Here is a 17403-nt window from a genome sequence, read left to right as displayed (position 1 = left end):
TGTTTCCATTTTATGAACTAAGTTCATTTCACTCCTCTGACTATATCCCATCATTTACTGTCCTGGCCACCCCTCTTTTTTCATTTTGCCGATCCCCATGCCTGTTTAAAAGTCGCATTTAATTCCAAATTCATCACTTTGCAACCACATGACGTGTTTGTGATGCAAATGTGTCCGAGGAAGGTGGACTGAGGGAGGGGATCAGGGGGAGGGGAGATGAAGAAAGAAGTGTGCACATGATTTATTCACAAAATGCTGGAGTAACTCAGCGGGTCAGGCAGCATCTCGGGAGAGAAGGAATGGGTGACGTTTCGGGTCGAGGCCCTTCTTCAGACTGATGTCGGGGGTGGGACAAAGGAAGGATATAGGTGGAGACAGGAAGATAGAGGGAGATCTGGGAAGGAGGAGGGGAAGGGAGGGACAGAGGAGCTATCTGAAGTTGGAGAAGTCGACATTCATACTCCAGCATTTTGTGAATAAATCGATTTGTACCAGCATCTGCAGTTATTTTCTTATAGTGTGCACATGATGTTATGTCAGTGCACACACCGAGTGTATCAGTAGGTCAAGTCAAGTCAATTTTATTTGTATAGCACATTTAAAAACAACTCACATTGACCAAAGTGCTGTACATCAGTTCAGGTACTAAGAACAAACAAACAATGGCAGGCAAACATTACAGCACTTACATAAACAGTTCATAGCGCCGCCTCAGAGGGCCTCAAATGATCAGGAGTAGCAATAGGTTTTGAGCCTGGACTTAAAGGAGTTAATGGAGGGGGCAGTTTAATTTTAATTCCATGTGGTGCGTATGTGTGTGTGCATGTGGCATGTGACCAGTGGGAGGGTCATGAGGGTAAAAATCTAATTTTACTCAAGTGACAGAATTCTCGCGTTGTTGTGGAACAGAGAAACGTTAATGCACAACAACACAGCTCTGTGAGAGTCGTGCTACAGCTGGTGAAGGTGTTTGGCACGCTTGCCCTCATCGAAAATTAAAGGAGATGTCATCCATGTTACAGCTGTACAGGATGTTGGTGAGATCCCACCAGGAAATTGTGCTACCAGGTCTGGTGGGCTTGAGTTATAAGGCGGGGGGGGGGGTTAAAAATTAATAAGGTGCAGCAATAGAACATAGATATCACAGTGTAGGGGAGAAAAACCTGGAGGGCATGTTATTCACAATGAGGGTGGCAGTGGAAGTGGTACAGGCAGGTACATTTACAATGTTTTAAAAACATTTCGACAGTTTCATGGATAGGAAACGATGAGAGGATAGGGGCCAAAAGCAGACAAATGGGACTCGCTGAAGAATGCCCTTTGGTCGGTGAGTTCGTTTAACAGTTTCCTCCCACACTCCAAAGACGTACAGGTATGTAGGTTAATTGGCTGGGTAAATGTAAAAATTGTCCCTAGTGGGTGTAGGATAGTGTTAATGTGCGGGGATCACTGGGCGGCGCGGACTTGGAGGGCCGAAGAGGCCTGATTCCGGCTGTATATATATGATGATGAAATCTGAATTCTCTTTAACTGACAGAAACGACCGATACTTTGGGACCGGAGGAGACCTTGAAATGCGCAACATAGTGAAAGGGCAGTGTGATGAAAACTGGTTTTATTTTCCTGCCTTAAACTCCTGTTACCGTTTTTTCTGTGACAAAAGGACCTGGTCAGAAGCTGATGTAAGTCCCTGAAACCAGTGGTTGTTCTGGGAGGCCTGGGGAACATTGCTTTCTGCTGGTTCATTCCCATGAACTCACAGCACAGCCTGTCGTTGAATTGCCTGCGATTAGTCCCTGTGTTCCAGGCTGCGTTTCACTGCGGCCGTGGGCTCCGGTTTCTATCGCTCGGACCAGTGGGTGAAATATTGGGATTTGGGGGAAGCTCCACATCCAGGGAATAAAATTCCCCAATTTTCAACGTCACTTTGGATGATTTATTTGGAGGCTTGTGAGAGGATGGAACACACTGATTCACTACAACAGATAAACTATTTTGTTTGTTTACAGGCGTTCTGCAAGAAGCAAAAACAATCTGGACATATGGCTAGTGTGCACTCGAGCGATCAGAACACATTCTTTACCAAAGTGATTGCTGCAGTGAACATAAGGAACCCAAGAACTTGGATTGGCCTAAACGACAGACACCAGGTACAGTTCACGATGACACGTTAGCTTACAGATTGTCACGGCACTTCTTCCTCTTCTTCGTCTTGCGAATGGCGTGCACAGCCTACAGTTGTTGGTCAAGGGTAGACATCCAAGCCAGGGCGGCATCAGTTGCTGGGTGCATGGCCTTGACGTAACCAGGGAAAAGCCTCAATGAATGGGATGGATGTGTGGGATGGTCTGGTCTGGATATCCGCAGGCGCAAGTAGGGCTGTCTGTTATTCCCCACGTGCAGGTGATGGGCTGTTCTTGCATGGAGGGTGATGATCCTGTTCAGCGTTAGCCATTGGTTGCGATGGAGGTCAAATCTTGGTGGATTCACTGTGGGGTCTGTTATGTCCTCTACGTTGTTGGTCTTGGTGTAAAGTTGGTCTTTACAGGCTCTGCGCCATTCAGTCTTGGGATCAAAGTCTTCCAGGGATTTGGCTGAAGACCAGAAGGGTTTGTGGGACTTCAGGCGCATGTTGGGCACAGGCCAGACCTGCATTTGTTGTCCTTCCCTGATCATCCACTGCCCTTTTCAGAGGGCAGGTTACAGTCAACACTTTGATGGATCTCTGGTGTCACATCGTTGTTCAGAGACAGAGTTACACATGATGCCCTGCAGAGTAACAGGGTGCGGCAGTGTAATGGTTAAGTTACTCTGTGATATCCCGGTGATCCAGGCACACGAGTTTGAATCCCATCCCAGACACCAAGGAATTTGGATCCAAGTAAATAAACTGCAGTCACTCTGGAGAAACAAGTCACCATCAGTAATGGGGACTGAAACTACCGGACTGTTGTAAAAACTCATCTGGTTCATTGTTGTTCTTCAGGGTTAGAAATCTGCCCTCCTTCCCCAGTCTGGCCTCACCACGACTCCAGAGATCCATCAATGTGTTGACTCTTACCTGCCGTCTGAAATGGTCAGAGGATGATCAGGGAAGGACAATAAATGCAGGTCCGGCCACTGTCACCACGTCCTGTGAACAAATAAAATCCCACATGTTCATGTGTCTGTTTCTGCTCCACATCAGCCTCCTCTCACCCTCCTTCATCTCACACCATCACTGGGACTTTCCTTTCCCCTCATCAGCTCATGGAATCAGCATTATAAAGGGGTCAATACTGTATCAATGTGTCAATATAAAATACGCACTGACACAACACGAGAAAATGGAAGCAGGAGTAGGCCACTCGGCCCCTCAAGCCTGCCTTGCCCTTCAATACGATCATGCCTGACCAGTGCTGGCCTCAGCATTTCCCTTCATTCTGCCCGATCCTCTCTGCAGTCGGTTTCCGGTTAATCCGTCTCCTGAAACTGAATTAGTTTTGGTCCTAAAATGTGGAAAGGACCCGGGGCAAGGCTGGTGTGCAGAGCGATGTCACAGAGCAGCTGTGAAGGAATCTGACAATGAGAATTTACAGATTTGGGGAAATTAAATTGAAATAAATCACATGAGTTCTCTGAAGCCCAATTCACTAAATGTTTTCAAAAGAGAGTTAATTAAGGGCCTGTCCCACTTTAGGCGATTTTAAGGCGACTGCCGGCAACTAGGCTGTCGCCTACAGTTCGCTGGGGTGTCGCGGGCACGATCGTGAGGAGTCTTCCAAGAATCGTTGTGGATCTCAGCGCGTCGCTGAGAAATCAACCGGAGTGAAATTTCTCGGTGACAGCTGGCTTGTCGCCAGGTATCGTTGCTTATTGCGGGCGCTGTCACAAGCTGTCCCCAGATTTGCTAGGTTGTCTTAGATGCATTTAGAAGCGCATAATGTTAAATTAAGTAAAGTAATTTGAAGATACCATAAAATACTTGTGTGTAACCAATTTATTTACCGTCAGGACATTTGACAGGTAGATTGGAGGCGACAGTTTGACGGTCAGGTAAGCATGGGAATTTTCACGATGTTTATGGCCATCAGCGATTACATTTAAAGTGGGCTCCCAACCCAGATATGCAACCCAGAAACCAGATATGCATCTCCCGTACATTTTCAAAGAATGCCCACACTCATCACAAAAATCCATTTAACCACTTTTAAAATTAAATTTCTTAATACTGCTATTAGTAAACTGAAAGTCAATCCAGTTTATGCCTTGTGACCGTGAAGCTTGGTTTTCAAGTAACCGGGTAAGATGTTATATTTCAAAACTCTCAAGTAATTACCGACTTGTCAGTGATTTCTGCGAAAATTGGGACGCCGGAGAAGCATTGACAGCGTGGGAATTTCACGATGTTTCCGAAGACGCTGTAATCTCGACCTGACTGGGCATTGTCGTGGTCATTGTCGTCGGGTAAAATAAAATTTTGGCGATCTGCTATGACTTTGACAGTCACAGGCAGTCGTCTACAAAAACGCCTCAGTGGGACAGGCTCTTTAGATAGCTCTTGGGGCTAAAGGAATCAAGGGATATGGGAAAAAAAGCAGGAATGGGGTATTGATTTTCGATGATCAGCCATGATCACATTGAATGGCAGTGCTGGCTCGAAGGACTGAATGGCCTATTACTACACCTAACTTTCTGTGTTTCGATGTTTCTAAAGCTGAAGAAAAGACAGTATAAGGGGAACCCATACAATTAAATTATCAGGGACCTGTGTAATAAATGCTTAATAGCTCAGGTACAGCTCCTCCCTGCACTGTTAAGGGGCAGCTTTCTCAGCATTTCAAAAGGAATGACCGTTGATTTAAACCCACAGGAAGGGAAGTTCTTTTGGTCCGATGGATCTTCATCGAAGTACCGAAACTGGCTCGAGGGAGAACCTAATAATTATGGACGCAACGAACACTGTGTGGAAAGGAACTATGGTCGTGAGTGTAACAGTGTCAGGAATGTTGTTCTGTTGGAAGTTGATTTCAGACACAGTATTGAACAGGAGGTGACCTCCACAGACCTGCTGTTACACAGAGGGAGGGAACCAACCCCGTGGGTCCTGTGCTCTGCAGAACTGGACTGACTGCCCAGCAGTGAGAGGAGGATGTATGGGATGTAATGCAGGAGTCACGGGAACAGACACCGAGTGTAACTGTGCAGGAGGAATGTACAAGGGGGCAACACTGGAGTTAGAGGAAGGTACAGTGTGATACGGCACATAAAGAAAGAACTGAACACAGACAGGAAGTGAAAGGAATGTCCTGAGATTCATTTAAAAATGAATTAAACACAGAAACATTATGCTCAACCTCTGTATATCATGGCTACAGTGGACATGCTGTAGTGTGAACCGTTCCATGTCACTGTTTGATAAAAGACTGAGAGGCAGTGGAGCAGAGAACTATCACAAAACAGAGCGGCAGTGAAGATCCAACAGGATGAGGCTTGTTCTCCACAAGAGAGAAGATTGAGGGGGGACCAGCCAGGGGCCGATCTCACTGTGAAGGATTCGTAGTGGGATGTCGAGAGGATGTGACGCAAATAGATGAACCATTTTGACCAAAGATAAAACAGAAAACAGAAACACTCAGCAGGTCAGGCAGCATCTGCGGAGAGAGAAATTGTGTTAAGATTTCCCTCAATGACCTTCTGATTTCCACACCACAAATGCTGCCTGACCTATTGGGTATTTCCAGCCTTCACTTCACATTTCCAGCATCTGCAGCATTTTATTTGTGGACTCCCAGGAAAATGCTTTTCTCTTATTACGTTTCCAGGAATGGGATATTGGAATGATGCAACATGTGAAACACAATTGAATTTTGTTTGTTCCTACAAACTGCCCTGTGATTAGAAGACTCCAGAATGGTCCACTCATCCTTTCCACCAGTGGATCCAGTGCTTTGATTTCTTTGTAGCCGCTCTCACTGTCTGTGGTGATTGTACTCACTTAGCTTCTCAGCCAATAATAAAGAGAACTGCATCATGAGCTGTGTGTTTGGTGCTGTGTGAGTCCAGTTTCTCACAGCCTTCCTGTCCCACTGTTGTTTCCTCCCCACCTCTGCACTCAGTGCTGCGCTGAGGAGAAGGCGGGACACACTTTGCGAAATGAACTCTTGTCCTTCGGCCGCACCTGGTGTGTCGGGTCCCGGACACTGCACCTGGGAGAGAAATAAAGGCTGTGGAGAGGATACATGGGGAGTTAGTGGAATAGTTGCAGGGAGAGAGCTTTCACAGTCCTGTGGGTGGGCTGCACAAGATGAACTGGGCCCAGAAATCTTCTGGATGGGCAAGTAAATGCTGGCTAAACCTATAAATTCAAGTACCTTGAATTAATAAAGGAAAATGTTCATTCCCGAAACATGGAGTCCAAATCTGTCCACGGACTTGAGGTCCACATTGAACAGCACACTGATAAAGTGCAGCACGTCCCCACATACACCATCCCCCTCATAATAAAGGCCAACATCTCATCAGCTTCCCAATTGCTTTCTGTACCAGCATGTAACCCTGCGGTTCATGTCGTCCACTCTCCAATCCCTTTGTTGCACAACATTCAGTTTTCTCACTCTGTTTAAATGATATTTTACTTTTAATTCTTCCTTCCAAATCAAGAGTGAAGAGTCAAGAGTCTTTAATTGTCTTATGTACCGACAACGGAACATTGAAATTCTTACTTGCAACAGCATAACATGACTGCAACACAATACACATAACTAGTTTAGTTTAGCACAGAAACGGGCCCTCTGGCCCACCGACTCCTCAACGACCAGTGATTGAATTGAACTTAAATTGAAATTGAATAGGTTTATTGGCCAAGTATGTGCATATACAAGGAATGTGCCTTAAAGCTCTGCTCACAAATGACACCACAAACATACAGTTAACAATTAAGAATAAATCATAACCACATCAAAACAATAAGGGTACAACATTACAGTCTAAACGTGGGTGAAAATAAACCAGAGCAAAAAAGAGACTACAGTCTTTGGTTATTGAGTAGAACTATCACTCGTGGAAAAAAGCTGTTTTTATGTCTGGCTGTGGCTGCTTTGACAGTCCGGAGTCGCCTTCCAGAGGGAAGTGCTTCAAAGAGTTTGTGGCCAGGGTGAGAGTGATCAGAGATGATCTAGCCCGCTTGCTTCCTGGCCCTTGCAGTGTACAGTTCATCAATGGGGGGAAGGTTGCAGCCAACAACCTTCTCAGCTGTGCGAACGATCCGTTGCTGCCTCCGGATGTTGTGCTTGGTGGCTGAGCCAAACCAGACCATGATAGAGAAGGTGAGGATGGACTCAATGATAGCAGTATCCCTGCACATGAACAGTATCCTAAACACAGTAAGTTCAATTTACACTTCTCTCATGTTAACTTATAACCTGTACATCCTTGGAGTGTTGGAGGAAACCGAAGACCATGGAGAAAACCAAAGTGCTCACGGGGAGGACGTACAAATTCCGTACAGGCAAGCACTGGTAGTCGGGATCGAACCTGGGTATTGCTGCAAACTCTTTAAGGCAGCAACTCTACCGCTACGCCACCATGCTGCCCCATGCCTAACTTACACCTGTAGATGTTCAAGAGAGTATTTTGCCCGCTGTGAGGGTGAGGATGGAGGCTTGAGGGAGGTTGGCCAGTGCTGGCAATGGTACAGAGGGAGTGAGTCCTGGGGGTGGGGAGTGAAAGAGACAGTGAAAGGCTGGAGTTACGAGTGATGTGATAATCAGACTGTCATTCTGATAAACGAATGAGTTTAACTGCATCTGTTTACTGTTGTTTGTCTGCAACTCCATGTTAATCTGCAGATGAACTTTCAGTCTTGCACGTGCAAGGACATCCATGTCCCTTTGATCCTAAATGTTCCTGAACACTTTCCATTTAAAAAATATTCTCCTTTTCTCATTTTTATTACAAAGTTGATCATTTCACAGTTTTGACTCTTTATTCCATCTGCACATTCATTCAGTCTCACTCCCCGTGAGGTCTCTTTGCATCTTCTTCACAACTCCCTCTGCCACCAGCTTTGTGTCAGCAGCTGTCTTAATGCACGTCTCCTGGTCCTTTTACTTTGAATCATCTCCAATTCTCTCCCTCCCCCCCTCTCTCTCTCCCTCTCCCTCCCTCTCTCTCTCCCTCTCTCTCCCTCTCCCTTCTCCTCCTATCCCTCTCCCTATCTCGCTCCTTCCCTCTCTCCCTATCTCGCTCCTTCCCTCTCTCTCTCCCTCTCCCCCTCCCTCTCCCCCTCCCTCTCCCTCTCTCCCTCTCTCTCTCCTCTCCCTCCCCTTCTGTCCCCCCTCTTTCCCTCTCTCTCTCTCTCTCCCTCCCTCTCCCTCTCCCCATGTCTTTCCCTCTCCCTCCCCCCCATGTCTTTCCCTCTCCCTCCCTCTCCCTCCCTCTCCCTCCCTCTCCCTCCCTCTCCCTCCCTCTCCCTCTCTCTCCCCCTCTCCCTCCCCCTCTCCCTCTCTCTCTCTCTCTCTCTCTCTCTCCCTCTCCCTCTCCGTTTCCCTCTCCCTGTCCCCCTCACTCTCTCTCTCTCCTCCTTCACTTGTTTCAAGGGCCATCCTTCATTAGTACGTCTCTGATTGATTTCATGTAGTTGTTCTGACCCAGGCTGTCCGTCAACTTATTGGAATCTGAAGAAGGTTTCCATCCAGAAACTTCACGTCTCCGTGTTCTCCAGAGAGATGTTGCCTGACCTGCTGAGTCACTCCAAGACTTTGTTAATACACAAAAGGACACAAAGTGCTGGAGTAACTCAGTAAGTCAGGCAGTATCTCTGGAGCACATGGATAGCTGATAACAGACACAAAAACCTGGAATAACTCAGCGGGACAGGGAACATCTCTGGAGAGAAGGAATGGGTGGCGTTTCGGGCCAAAGCCTTTCTACAGACTGGTTAGGGATAAGGGAAATGAGAGAAATTGACAGTGATGTGGAGAGATAAAGAACAATGAATGAAAGATCTGCAAAAAAGTAACGATGATAAAGGAAACAGGCCATTGTTAGCTGGTTGTAGGGTGAAAATGAGAAGCTAGTGTGACTTGGGTGGGGGGATAGAGAGAGGGAATGCCAAGCTACCTGAAGTGAGAGAAATCAATATTCATACCACTGGGCTGAAAGCTGCCCAAGCGAAATATGGGATGCTATAGACAATAGACAATAGGTGCAGGAGTAGGCCATTCGGCCCTTTGAGCCAGCACCGCCATTCAATGTGATCATGGCTGATCATTCACAATCAGTACCCCGTTCCTGCCATACCCCCTGACTCTGCTATCTTTAAGAGCTCTATCTAGCGCTCTCTTGAAAGCATCCAGAGAATTAGCCTCCACTGCCTTCTGAGGCAGAGAATTCCACAAATTCACAACTCTCTGACTGAAAAAGTTTTTCCTCATCTCCTTTCTAAATGGCCTACCCCTTATTCTTAAACTGTGGCCCCTGGTTCTGGACTCCCCCAACATTGGGAACATGTTTCCTGCCTCTAACATGTCCAATCCCTTAATAATCTTATATGTTTCAATAAGATCCCTTCTCATCCTTCTAAATTCCAGGGTATACAAGCCCAGTCGCTCCATTCTTTCAACATACGACAGTCCCGCCATTCTGGGAATTAACCTAGTGAACTTATGCTGCACTCCCTCAATAGCAAGAATGTCCTTCCTCAAATTTGTAGACCAAAACTGCACACAGTACTCCAGGTGTGGTCTTACTGGGGCCCTGTACAACTGCAGAAGGACCTCTTTGCTCCTATACTCAACACCTCTTGTCATAAAGGCCTCTTGTCACAAAGGGAAAGCTAATTAAGCCATCAAAATCATCGTAGTTTTGTACAGATGAACTATAAATACACCCAGTTAATAGTTTTGAAAGCAGTATTTTCTTACCTCGAAGAAGCAAAACTGGAAAATACGTATGAAACGCAGGTCTGTGTTCACGCAGTGTCTCAGCTGACGAGAATGCTTATCCCGAATGACCCATGACCTGGGCATGCACAGTTGCAATACCAAACTCACTTATTCAAACATGTCTCACACCTAATTTTTTTTATCTCTGGCCTTTGTTCTAACCATCTGCCTGTCAAAGAATCCTCCTCACCTGTAAGAAAATAACTGCAGATGCTGGTACAAATCGAAGGTATTTATTCACAAAATACTGGACCCTTCTTCAGACTCATTGGAGGGGGAGGGGGGAGGTAACAGTTAGAAAAGGGGAGAGACAGCACAAAGCATGGCAGGTAATAAGTCATCACAGGTGATCAGTCTGAAGAAGGGTCTCGACCCAAAACGTCACCCATTCCTTCTCTCCTGAGATGCTGCCTGACCTGCTGAGTTACTCCAGTATTTTGTGAATAAATATCTTCGATTTGTACGACGATTTGTGAAGACGGCTTTCAGTACATTAGGCATCATCAGTCAGGATATTGAGTGATGAAGTTTTGAGTACAGAATGTTGTGGTTAATTTCAACGGGTTTAATTGTCAGTGTCTGGCAAAAGCAGCATTTATTGCCCATCCCTTGTTTCCTTGAACCGGGTGTTGGGGAGAGATTGACTTGAACACTGCATTCTTCTTGGGAAGACATTCCCATGTTATTGGGGAGGGTGTTCCAGGATTTAAACCTGGTGATGATAAAGAAATGTCTCCACATCAGCCTGACTTGTTCCTGGCCTGAGTTCAGAGACCAAGACCAGTTTTTCACCTCAATAAATAAACTTGAAGCGGGACAACTCAAAACTGAAATCTCTCAGTAATGCACATGGAGAAACAAAAATCATGTTTCAACGAATGCATATCAATGAATGGTGAATGAGTTGCAATGTCTAATTTCACTCTCTACCTTTGCCAAGTGACCTGTTTCCATTTTCATTCGTACTGCTATCAGGGTTCAGAGACCAAGACCAGTTTTTCACCACAATAAATAAAGTTTGCATTGCCCCTCTCTCAGGACATACAGTGTCTCAGCACCACTGATGTTGCTAACACTGAGCGGGTCAGTGGGGAACACAGCTGCCCACAGTCAGGCTACCCCTTGGGGTTTGTTTCTGTCGTGTGCTGCAAGTAGCAGCGACTCTCACCTGCCCTCGGTTTAGAAACATAGAAAATAGGTGCAGGAGTGGGCCATTCAGCCCTTCGAGTCAGCACCGCCATTCAATAAGACCATGGCTGATCATCCGAAATCAGCACCCCGTTCCGGCTTTTTCCCCATATCCCTTGATTCCCTTAGCCCTAAGAGCTGAATCTAACTCTCGCTTGAAAACATCCAGTGAATTGGCCTCCGCTGCCTTCTGTGGTAGATAATTCAATTCCACAGATTCACAACTCTCTGGGTGAAAATGTTTTTCCTCATCTCACTCCTAAGTGGCCTACCCCTTATTCTTAACCTATGACCGCTGGTTCTGGACTCCCCCAATATTGGGAACATTTTTCCCTGTCCAATCCTCTCAGAATTTTATATGTTTCTATAAGATCCCCTCTCATCCTTCTAAATTCCAGCGAATACAAGCCCAGTCGACCTATTCTTTCATCATATGCCATGTCCTGCCATCCTGGGAATTAACCTGCTGAACCTACGCTTCACTCCCTCAATAGCAAGAATGTCCTTCCTCAAATTAGGAGAACAAAACTGCACACAATACTCTGGGTGTAGACTCACCAGGGCCCTGTGCAACAGCAGTAGGACCTCCTTGCTCCTAAACTCAAATCTTCTCAGAATGAAGGCCAACATGCCATTAGCTTTCTTCACTGCCTGCTGTACCTGCATGCGTACTTCACTGCCTGCTGTACCTTGTACTGTCCATGGCTGCTGATCCACGACCACTGTAGAAAGCAACCCCCAGGCTGGACAGTGTGTGGGATGCATCCCGCCTGTACTGTGGTCAGCTCCTGGAGTAAGTGTGTAGACCACAGCCTCATGTGGTCACTGACTGACTGTGGGGGATGGAATCCCAGCTCAGTGCCTAGAACTGGAACAAGTCCATTGGCCCACATGATGCAAAGTTAAACTAATCTTCTTTGCCAGCATGTGATCCATGTCTCTCCATTCCTGGATCTCAATGGCCGATCTTAACCACCAGTATCATATCTGCCTCCACCACCCCCCTGGCACTGCATTCCAGACATTTACAGCTCTGTAGTAAACCTGCCGAGCACATCGCACTTAAAATCTGAAGAAGGGCCTCGACCCGAAACCTCACCCATTCCTTCTCTCCAGAGATGCTGCCTGTCCTGCTGAGTGACTTCAGCATTTTTTGTCTCCCTTAAAATCTCCCTTTCTGACTTTAAAGACATGCCCTCTGAACTTTGACATTTCCACCTTGGTTAAAAAGGTTCTGAGTGTCTATGCCTCGGGACCCGACACACCAGGTGCGGCCGAAGGACAAGAGTTCAAATGTGTGCCGCCTTCTCCTCAACGCAGCACTGAGTGCAGAGGTGGGGAGGAAGTAACAGTGGGACAGGAAGGCTGCGAGAAACTGGACTCACACAGCACCAAACACACAGCTCATGATGCAGTTCTCTTTATTATTGGCTGAGAAGCTAAGTGAGTACAGTCACCACAGACAGTGAGAGCGGCTACAAAGAAATCAAAGCATTGGATCCACTGCTGGAAAGGATGAGTGGACCATTCTGGAGTCTTCTAAACTCAGTGCCGTTTGTAGGAACAAACAAAATTATTTCTTGCGTGACATTTGTTATCATTCCATAATCCGACTCCTAGAAGCAGGAAAAAATGAAAGCATTTACCTGTTAGTCCACAAGCAAAATGCTGCAGATGCCGGAAATCTGAAATAATACTGGAAATATTCAATAGGTCAGGTAGCACTTGTGGAGAGGAAACAGAAGGTTCATTGAGGGAAATGTTATCTCTGCTCCTCTCACCACAGATGCTGCCTGACCAACTGAGTGTTTCCAGCCTCCCCCCTCCCTTCATCCGACCCCATCACACATCCGTCTGTTCCTTTCTCCAACTACCTCTCTCTTAGGTACATCTGTGCTCTCTGCCTCGATTACGTGCTCCTGAGCTCCACCTGCCAAAGTCAAGAAGATTTTCTTTCTTCTCTCTTTGATTTGTCGGTGGCTATTTTACATTTATGACCAGAAAATCTGGTTTCACACTCAAGGAAACATCCTCTCGACATCCCCCTACAAATCCTTCACCACAGTACCTTCCTCTAACTCCACTGCTGCCCCCTTGTACATTCCCCCTGCACAGTTACACTCGGTGTCTGTTCCCCTGACTCCTGCATTACATCCCATACATCCTCCTCTCACTGCTGGGCAGTCAGTCCAGTTCTGCAGAGCACAGGACCCACGGGGTTGGTTCACTCCCTCTGTGTAACAACAGGTCTGTGGAGGTCACCTCCTGTTCAATACTGTGTCTGAAATCAACTTCCAACAGAACAATATTTATGTCATTGTTACACTTACGATAATAGTTCGTTTCCACACAATCTTCGTTGCATGCATTATTAGGTTCACCACAACACCAATGTGTGTATCTCAATGCAGATCCATCGATCCATGTGAAATGACCTTCCTGTGGGTGTAAATGAATAGTCATTGTGTTGGAATGCTGAGTCAGCTGCCATGAACAATACAGGGAGGAGCTGTACCTGAGCCGGAGTGAGAGCAGAATACGAGCAGCCGGGACAAGTAGGGCAGTGGATGGGAGTTTAAACTATGGACTGGCAGGGTGGGGGAATCTCATGGAAGTAACAGGATCCTTGGGATGAAAATGACAGGATCTGAGAGTAAAGGTCAGAGAAGAGGGGTAATGGTAACTCAGAAAATGAGGAAAAGATGGTAATTGAACACAAATATAATGTAGGATCTCTCAGAGAAAGACGGTGAACAATGAAGAAAAGAACTGAAGACCCCTGCAGACCAATGAACACAGAATGCCAAACCCAACAGGAGGTGGAGGCAGTGCGTTGCAGCACGGAGCCTGTTGTGTGTGTGGAGGAGTGGAACACTGAGCACATCACCCACTCCCCCACCCCTCCACCCCCACCGGCACCAACACTGTTCCTCCATTCAGTGGCTCTGGTGAATTTTACATTTCCTTGCCCTTCACGGACCCGCCCAGATCAGGAGTACATCTGGAATATTCACTTCCCAGCCCAAGGACTCGAGGGGCTTTGAATATGTCTGAAGGTTTAGCAGATCCTTTCCTCTGGGGAGTGAATACCCCAAACTATCACTGACCTCCAACAGCTTATTGAAATTCAATGATTCACTTCTCACTTCAGAGATTGTTTTTTTTTGTTTTTTTTTTTGAAAAGCATATGTACAATAGAAATAAAAGACAAATTTGTTACAAAGTTTCAGGAGAAGGATTAACCAGACCCGACTGCAGGGAGTGTGGAGAAAGGGTTTGTGAATTAATGCAGAATGTTACAGGAATTCACATCATTGTTTCAAAGCTGTGGAGATCATTTCTCGAGGGATAGAGTAGAAAAGCAGAGAAGTTGAGTGAAACTGGAATAGAACCTTGGTGAGACTGCACTCGGACACTGAGCATAGTTCTGGTCTCCATGACATGGGAAAGGCACAGAAACACCAGTGAAGGTGAAAACATATTTCCAGGGAAGGCTGCAGAACTGAGAGATGGTACTTACCAACATAGTTTGGACCAACCAGTGCCCTTTCATCCACCAGTGGCTGAGGGTGATCTCCCTCTCCCTCTTCCTCTCTGAATGACTACCTGCTGTGACTGTGGAGCCACAACTACATAAACACTTGAATGTTAAAGGCAGACACCTGAGTGAGGGGCGGCCGAGGGGGTCACGCGACACTCCTTCAAACCATGGCGATGGAATAGGGTCGACATGGAGAAATGTTTCCACTGGTGGTGTAGTCGAAAAGCAGGGAGAGTAAATATAAAGGGGTCACTGATCAACCCAGCAGCCTCGTCCACAGAATCCCTTTCCCCAGAGTGTTGAGGATGTGACTCACTGTGGTGTGGGGGCATTGAGAACGATCAGAATCTCACATTGAGAGGGAAAACAGAGAAGCTGATGAGGGGAAAGGAAAGTCCCAGTGATGGTGTGAGATGAAGGAGGGTGAGAGGAGGTTTGATGTGGAGCAGAAACAGACACATGAACATGTGGGATTTTATTTGTTCACAGGACGTGGTGACAGTGGCCCGACCTGCATTTATTGTCCTTCCCTGATCATCCTCTGACCATTTCAGACGGCAGGTACGAGTCAACACATTGATGGATCTCTGGAGTCCTGGTGAGGCCAGACTGGGGAAGGAGGGCAGATTTCTAACCCTGAAGAACAACAGTGAACCAGATGAGTTTTTACAACAGTCCGGTAGTTTCAGTCCCCATTACTGATGGTGACTTGTTTCTCCAGAGTGATTGCAGTTTATTTACTTGGATCCAAATTCCCTGGTGTCTGGGATGGGATTCAAACTCGTGTGCCTGGATCACCGGGATATCAGAGAGTAACTTAACCATTACACTGCCGCACCCTGTTACTCTGCAGGGCGTCATGTGTAACTCTATCTCTGAACAACGATGTGACACCAGAGATTCATCAATGTGTTGACTGTAATCTACTCTCTGAAACAGTCAGAGGATGATCAGCAGAGAACAGCAAATTCAGGTCTGTCCAGTGTCATGTGTTCCTGCAAGATAACGTGTCAATAGGTACAGGAGTAGGCCATTCGGCCCTTCGAGCCAGCACTGTCATTCAATGTGATCATGGCTGATCATTCACAATCAGTACCCCATTCCTGCTTTCTCCCCATACCCCCTGACTCTGCTATCATTAAGAGCTCGATCTAACTCTCTCTTGAAAGCATCCAGAGAATTGGCCTCCACTGTCACCAAAAACCTTACCCTGCATCTGTCGTTGAGACCAATCCAAGCTTTTTGTCCGTGGCCGCACCCAGCAGCGATCACTCTGGAAATGAATACGTTGTGATGACACGACATGATGGAAGCCAGATGCCCATGACATGCCTGGCGTCTGCAGAACATCTGGAAACAAACAAAGTATTTCATCTCTTGTTTCCATCACCGTGTTTCATCCCCTTGCTCGTCACTCAGTAAATCATCCAAAGTGAAGTAGACATTCAACAACTTTGTTCCCTTCAAATAGAGATCTAGTTCTTTAAACACTTTGATGTCAACCCCAGCTCTGTGTTAACTCCTGGATGTGGAGTTTCCCCCCAAATCCCCAATATTTCACCCGCTGGTCCGAGCGATAGAAACCGGAGCCCACAGCTGCAGTGAAGCGCACCCTGGAACACAGGGACTCATCGCAGGCAATTCAACGACAGGCTGTGCTGTGAATTCATGGGAATGAACCAGCAGAGAGCAATGTTCCCCAGGCCTCCCAGTGCACACTGATGCAGTGGTAGAGTTGCTGCCTTAGGGGCCTGTCCCACACACGGGTGGGCCTGTTTCCACGCAGTATCTCGAAACTTAGCAATAGACAATAGACAATAGGTGCAGGAGGAGGCCATTTGGCCCTTCGAGCCAGCACCGCCATTCAATGTGATCATGGCTGATCATTCTCAATCAGTACCCCGTTCCTGCCTTCTCCCCATACCCCCTGACTCCGCTATCCTTAAGAGCTCTATCCAGCTCTCTCTTGAATGCATTCAGAGAATTGGCCTTCACTGCCTTCTGAGGCAGAGAATTCCACAGATTCATAACTCTCTGACTGAAAAAGTTTTTCCTCATCTCAGTTCTAAATGGCCTACCCCTTATTCTTAAACTGTGGCCCCTTGTTCTGGACTCCCCCAACATTGGGAACATGTTTCCTGCCTCTAACGTGTCCAACCCCTTAATAATCTTATAGGTTTCGATAAGATCTCCTCTCATCCTTCTAAATTCCTGTGTATACAAGCCTAGTCGCTCCAGTCTTTCAACATATGATAGTCCCGCCATTCCGGGAATTAACCAAGTAAACCTACGCTGCACGCCCTCAATAGCAAGGATATCCTTCCTCAAATTTGGAGACCAAAACTGCACACAGTACTCCAGGTGCGGTCTCACTAGGGCCCTGTACAACTGCAGAAGGACCTCTTTGCTCCTATACTCAACTCCACTTGTTATGAAGGCCAACATTCCATTGGCTTTCTTCACTGCCTGCTGTACCTGCATGCTTCCTTTCAGTGACTGATGCACTAGAACACCCAGATCTCGTTGTACGTTCCCTGTTTCTAACTTGACACCATTCAGATAATACTCTGCCTTCCGATTCTTACCACCAAAGTGGATAACCTCACACTTATCCACATTAAACTGCATCTGCCATGCATCTGCCCACTCACACAACCTGTCCAAGTCACCGTGCAACCTCATAGCATCTTCCTCACAGTTCACACTACCACCCAGCTTTGTATCATCTGCAAATTTGCTAATGGTACT

At 46.6% G+C, this 17403-nt stretch overlaps 1 protein-coding gene and 1 long non-coding RNA gene across 4 annotated transcripts; one reads left to right on the top strand and one right to left on the bottom strand.

The window, feature by feature from the left end:
• Positions 1–899: 899 nt before the first annotated feature.
• LOC144605085 (lectin-like) lies at positions 900–5987 on the top strand. Of its 3 annotated transcripts, XM_078420135.1 has the most exons (5): positions 1198–1327; positions 1538–1682; positions 2010–2150; positions 4853–4964; positions 5805–5987. In XM_078420135.1, exons 1-5 carry the CDS (start codon positions 1314–1316, stop codon positions 5879–5881), a joined length of 489 nt encoding a protein of 162 aa, XP_078276261.1. In that variant the 5' UTR covers positions 1198–1313; the 3' UTR covers positions 5882–5987. The 3 variants fall into 3 exon arrangements, with proteins under 3 accessions (XP_078276260.1, XP_078276261.1, XP_078276259.1); XM_078420134.1 differs by lacking the exons at positions 1198–1327; positions 5805–5987 and adding an exon at positions 900–1068 and having other exon boundaries at positions 4853–5768; XM_078420133.1 differs by lacking the exon at positions 5805–5987 and having other exon boundaries at positions 4853–5768.
• A 6564-nt stretch (positions 5988–12551) lies between these two features.
• On the bottom strand, positions 12552–16075 carry LOC144605084 (uncharacterized). The gene is made up of 3 exons (XR_013548810.1): positions 15865–16075; positions 13445–13553; positions 12552–12730 (listed from the first exon to the last, which is right to left on the bottom strand). It is a non-coding gene; the product is annotated as an uncharacterized LOC144605084 (long non-coding RNA).
• Between the last annotated feature and the right edge of the window lie 1328 nt (positions 16076–17403).

Source organism: Rhinoraja longicauda, chromosome 23 (assembly GCF_053455715.1).
Source record: "Rhinoraja longicauda isolate Sanriku21f chromosome 23, sRhiLon1.1, whole genome shotgun sequence".
NCBI classification, from domain to species: domain Eukaryota; kingdom Metazoa; phylum Chordata; class Chondrichthyes; order Rajiformes; family Arhynchobatidae; genus Rhinoraja; species Rhinoraja longicauda.
Note: the sequence above shows the minus strand (reverse complement) of the source record. Positions and strands in the feature narration are given on the sequence as shown.

Coding starts and splice junctions, on each gene's coding strand:
- LOC144605085 (XM_078420133.1), top strand. Junction 1,683..2,009: donor GGACCTGGTCAGAAGCTGAT/GTAAGTCCCTGA, acceptor GTTTGTTTACAG/GCGTTCTGCAAGAAGCAAAA. Junction 2,151..4,852: donor GCCTAAACGACAGACACCAG/GTACAGTTCACG, acceptor TTAAACCCACAG/GAAGGGAAGTTCTTTTGGTC.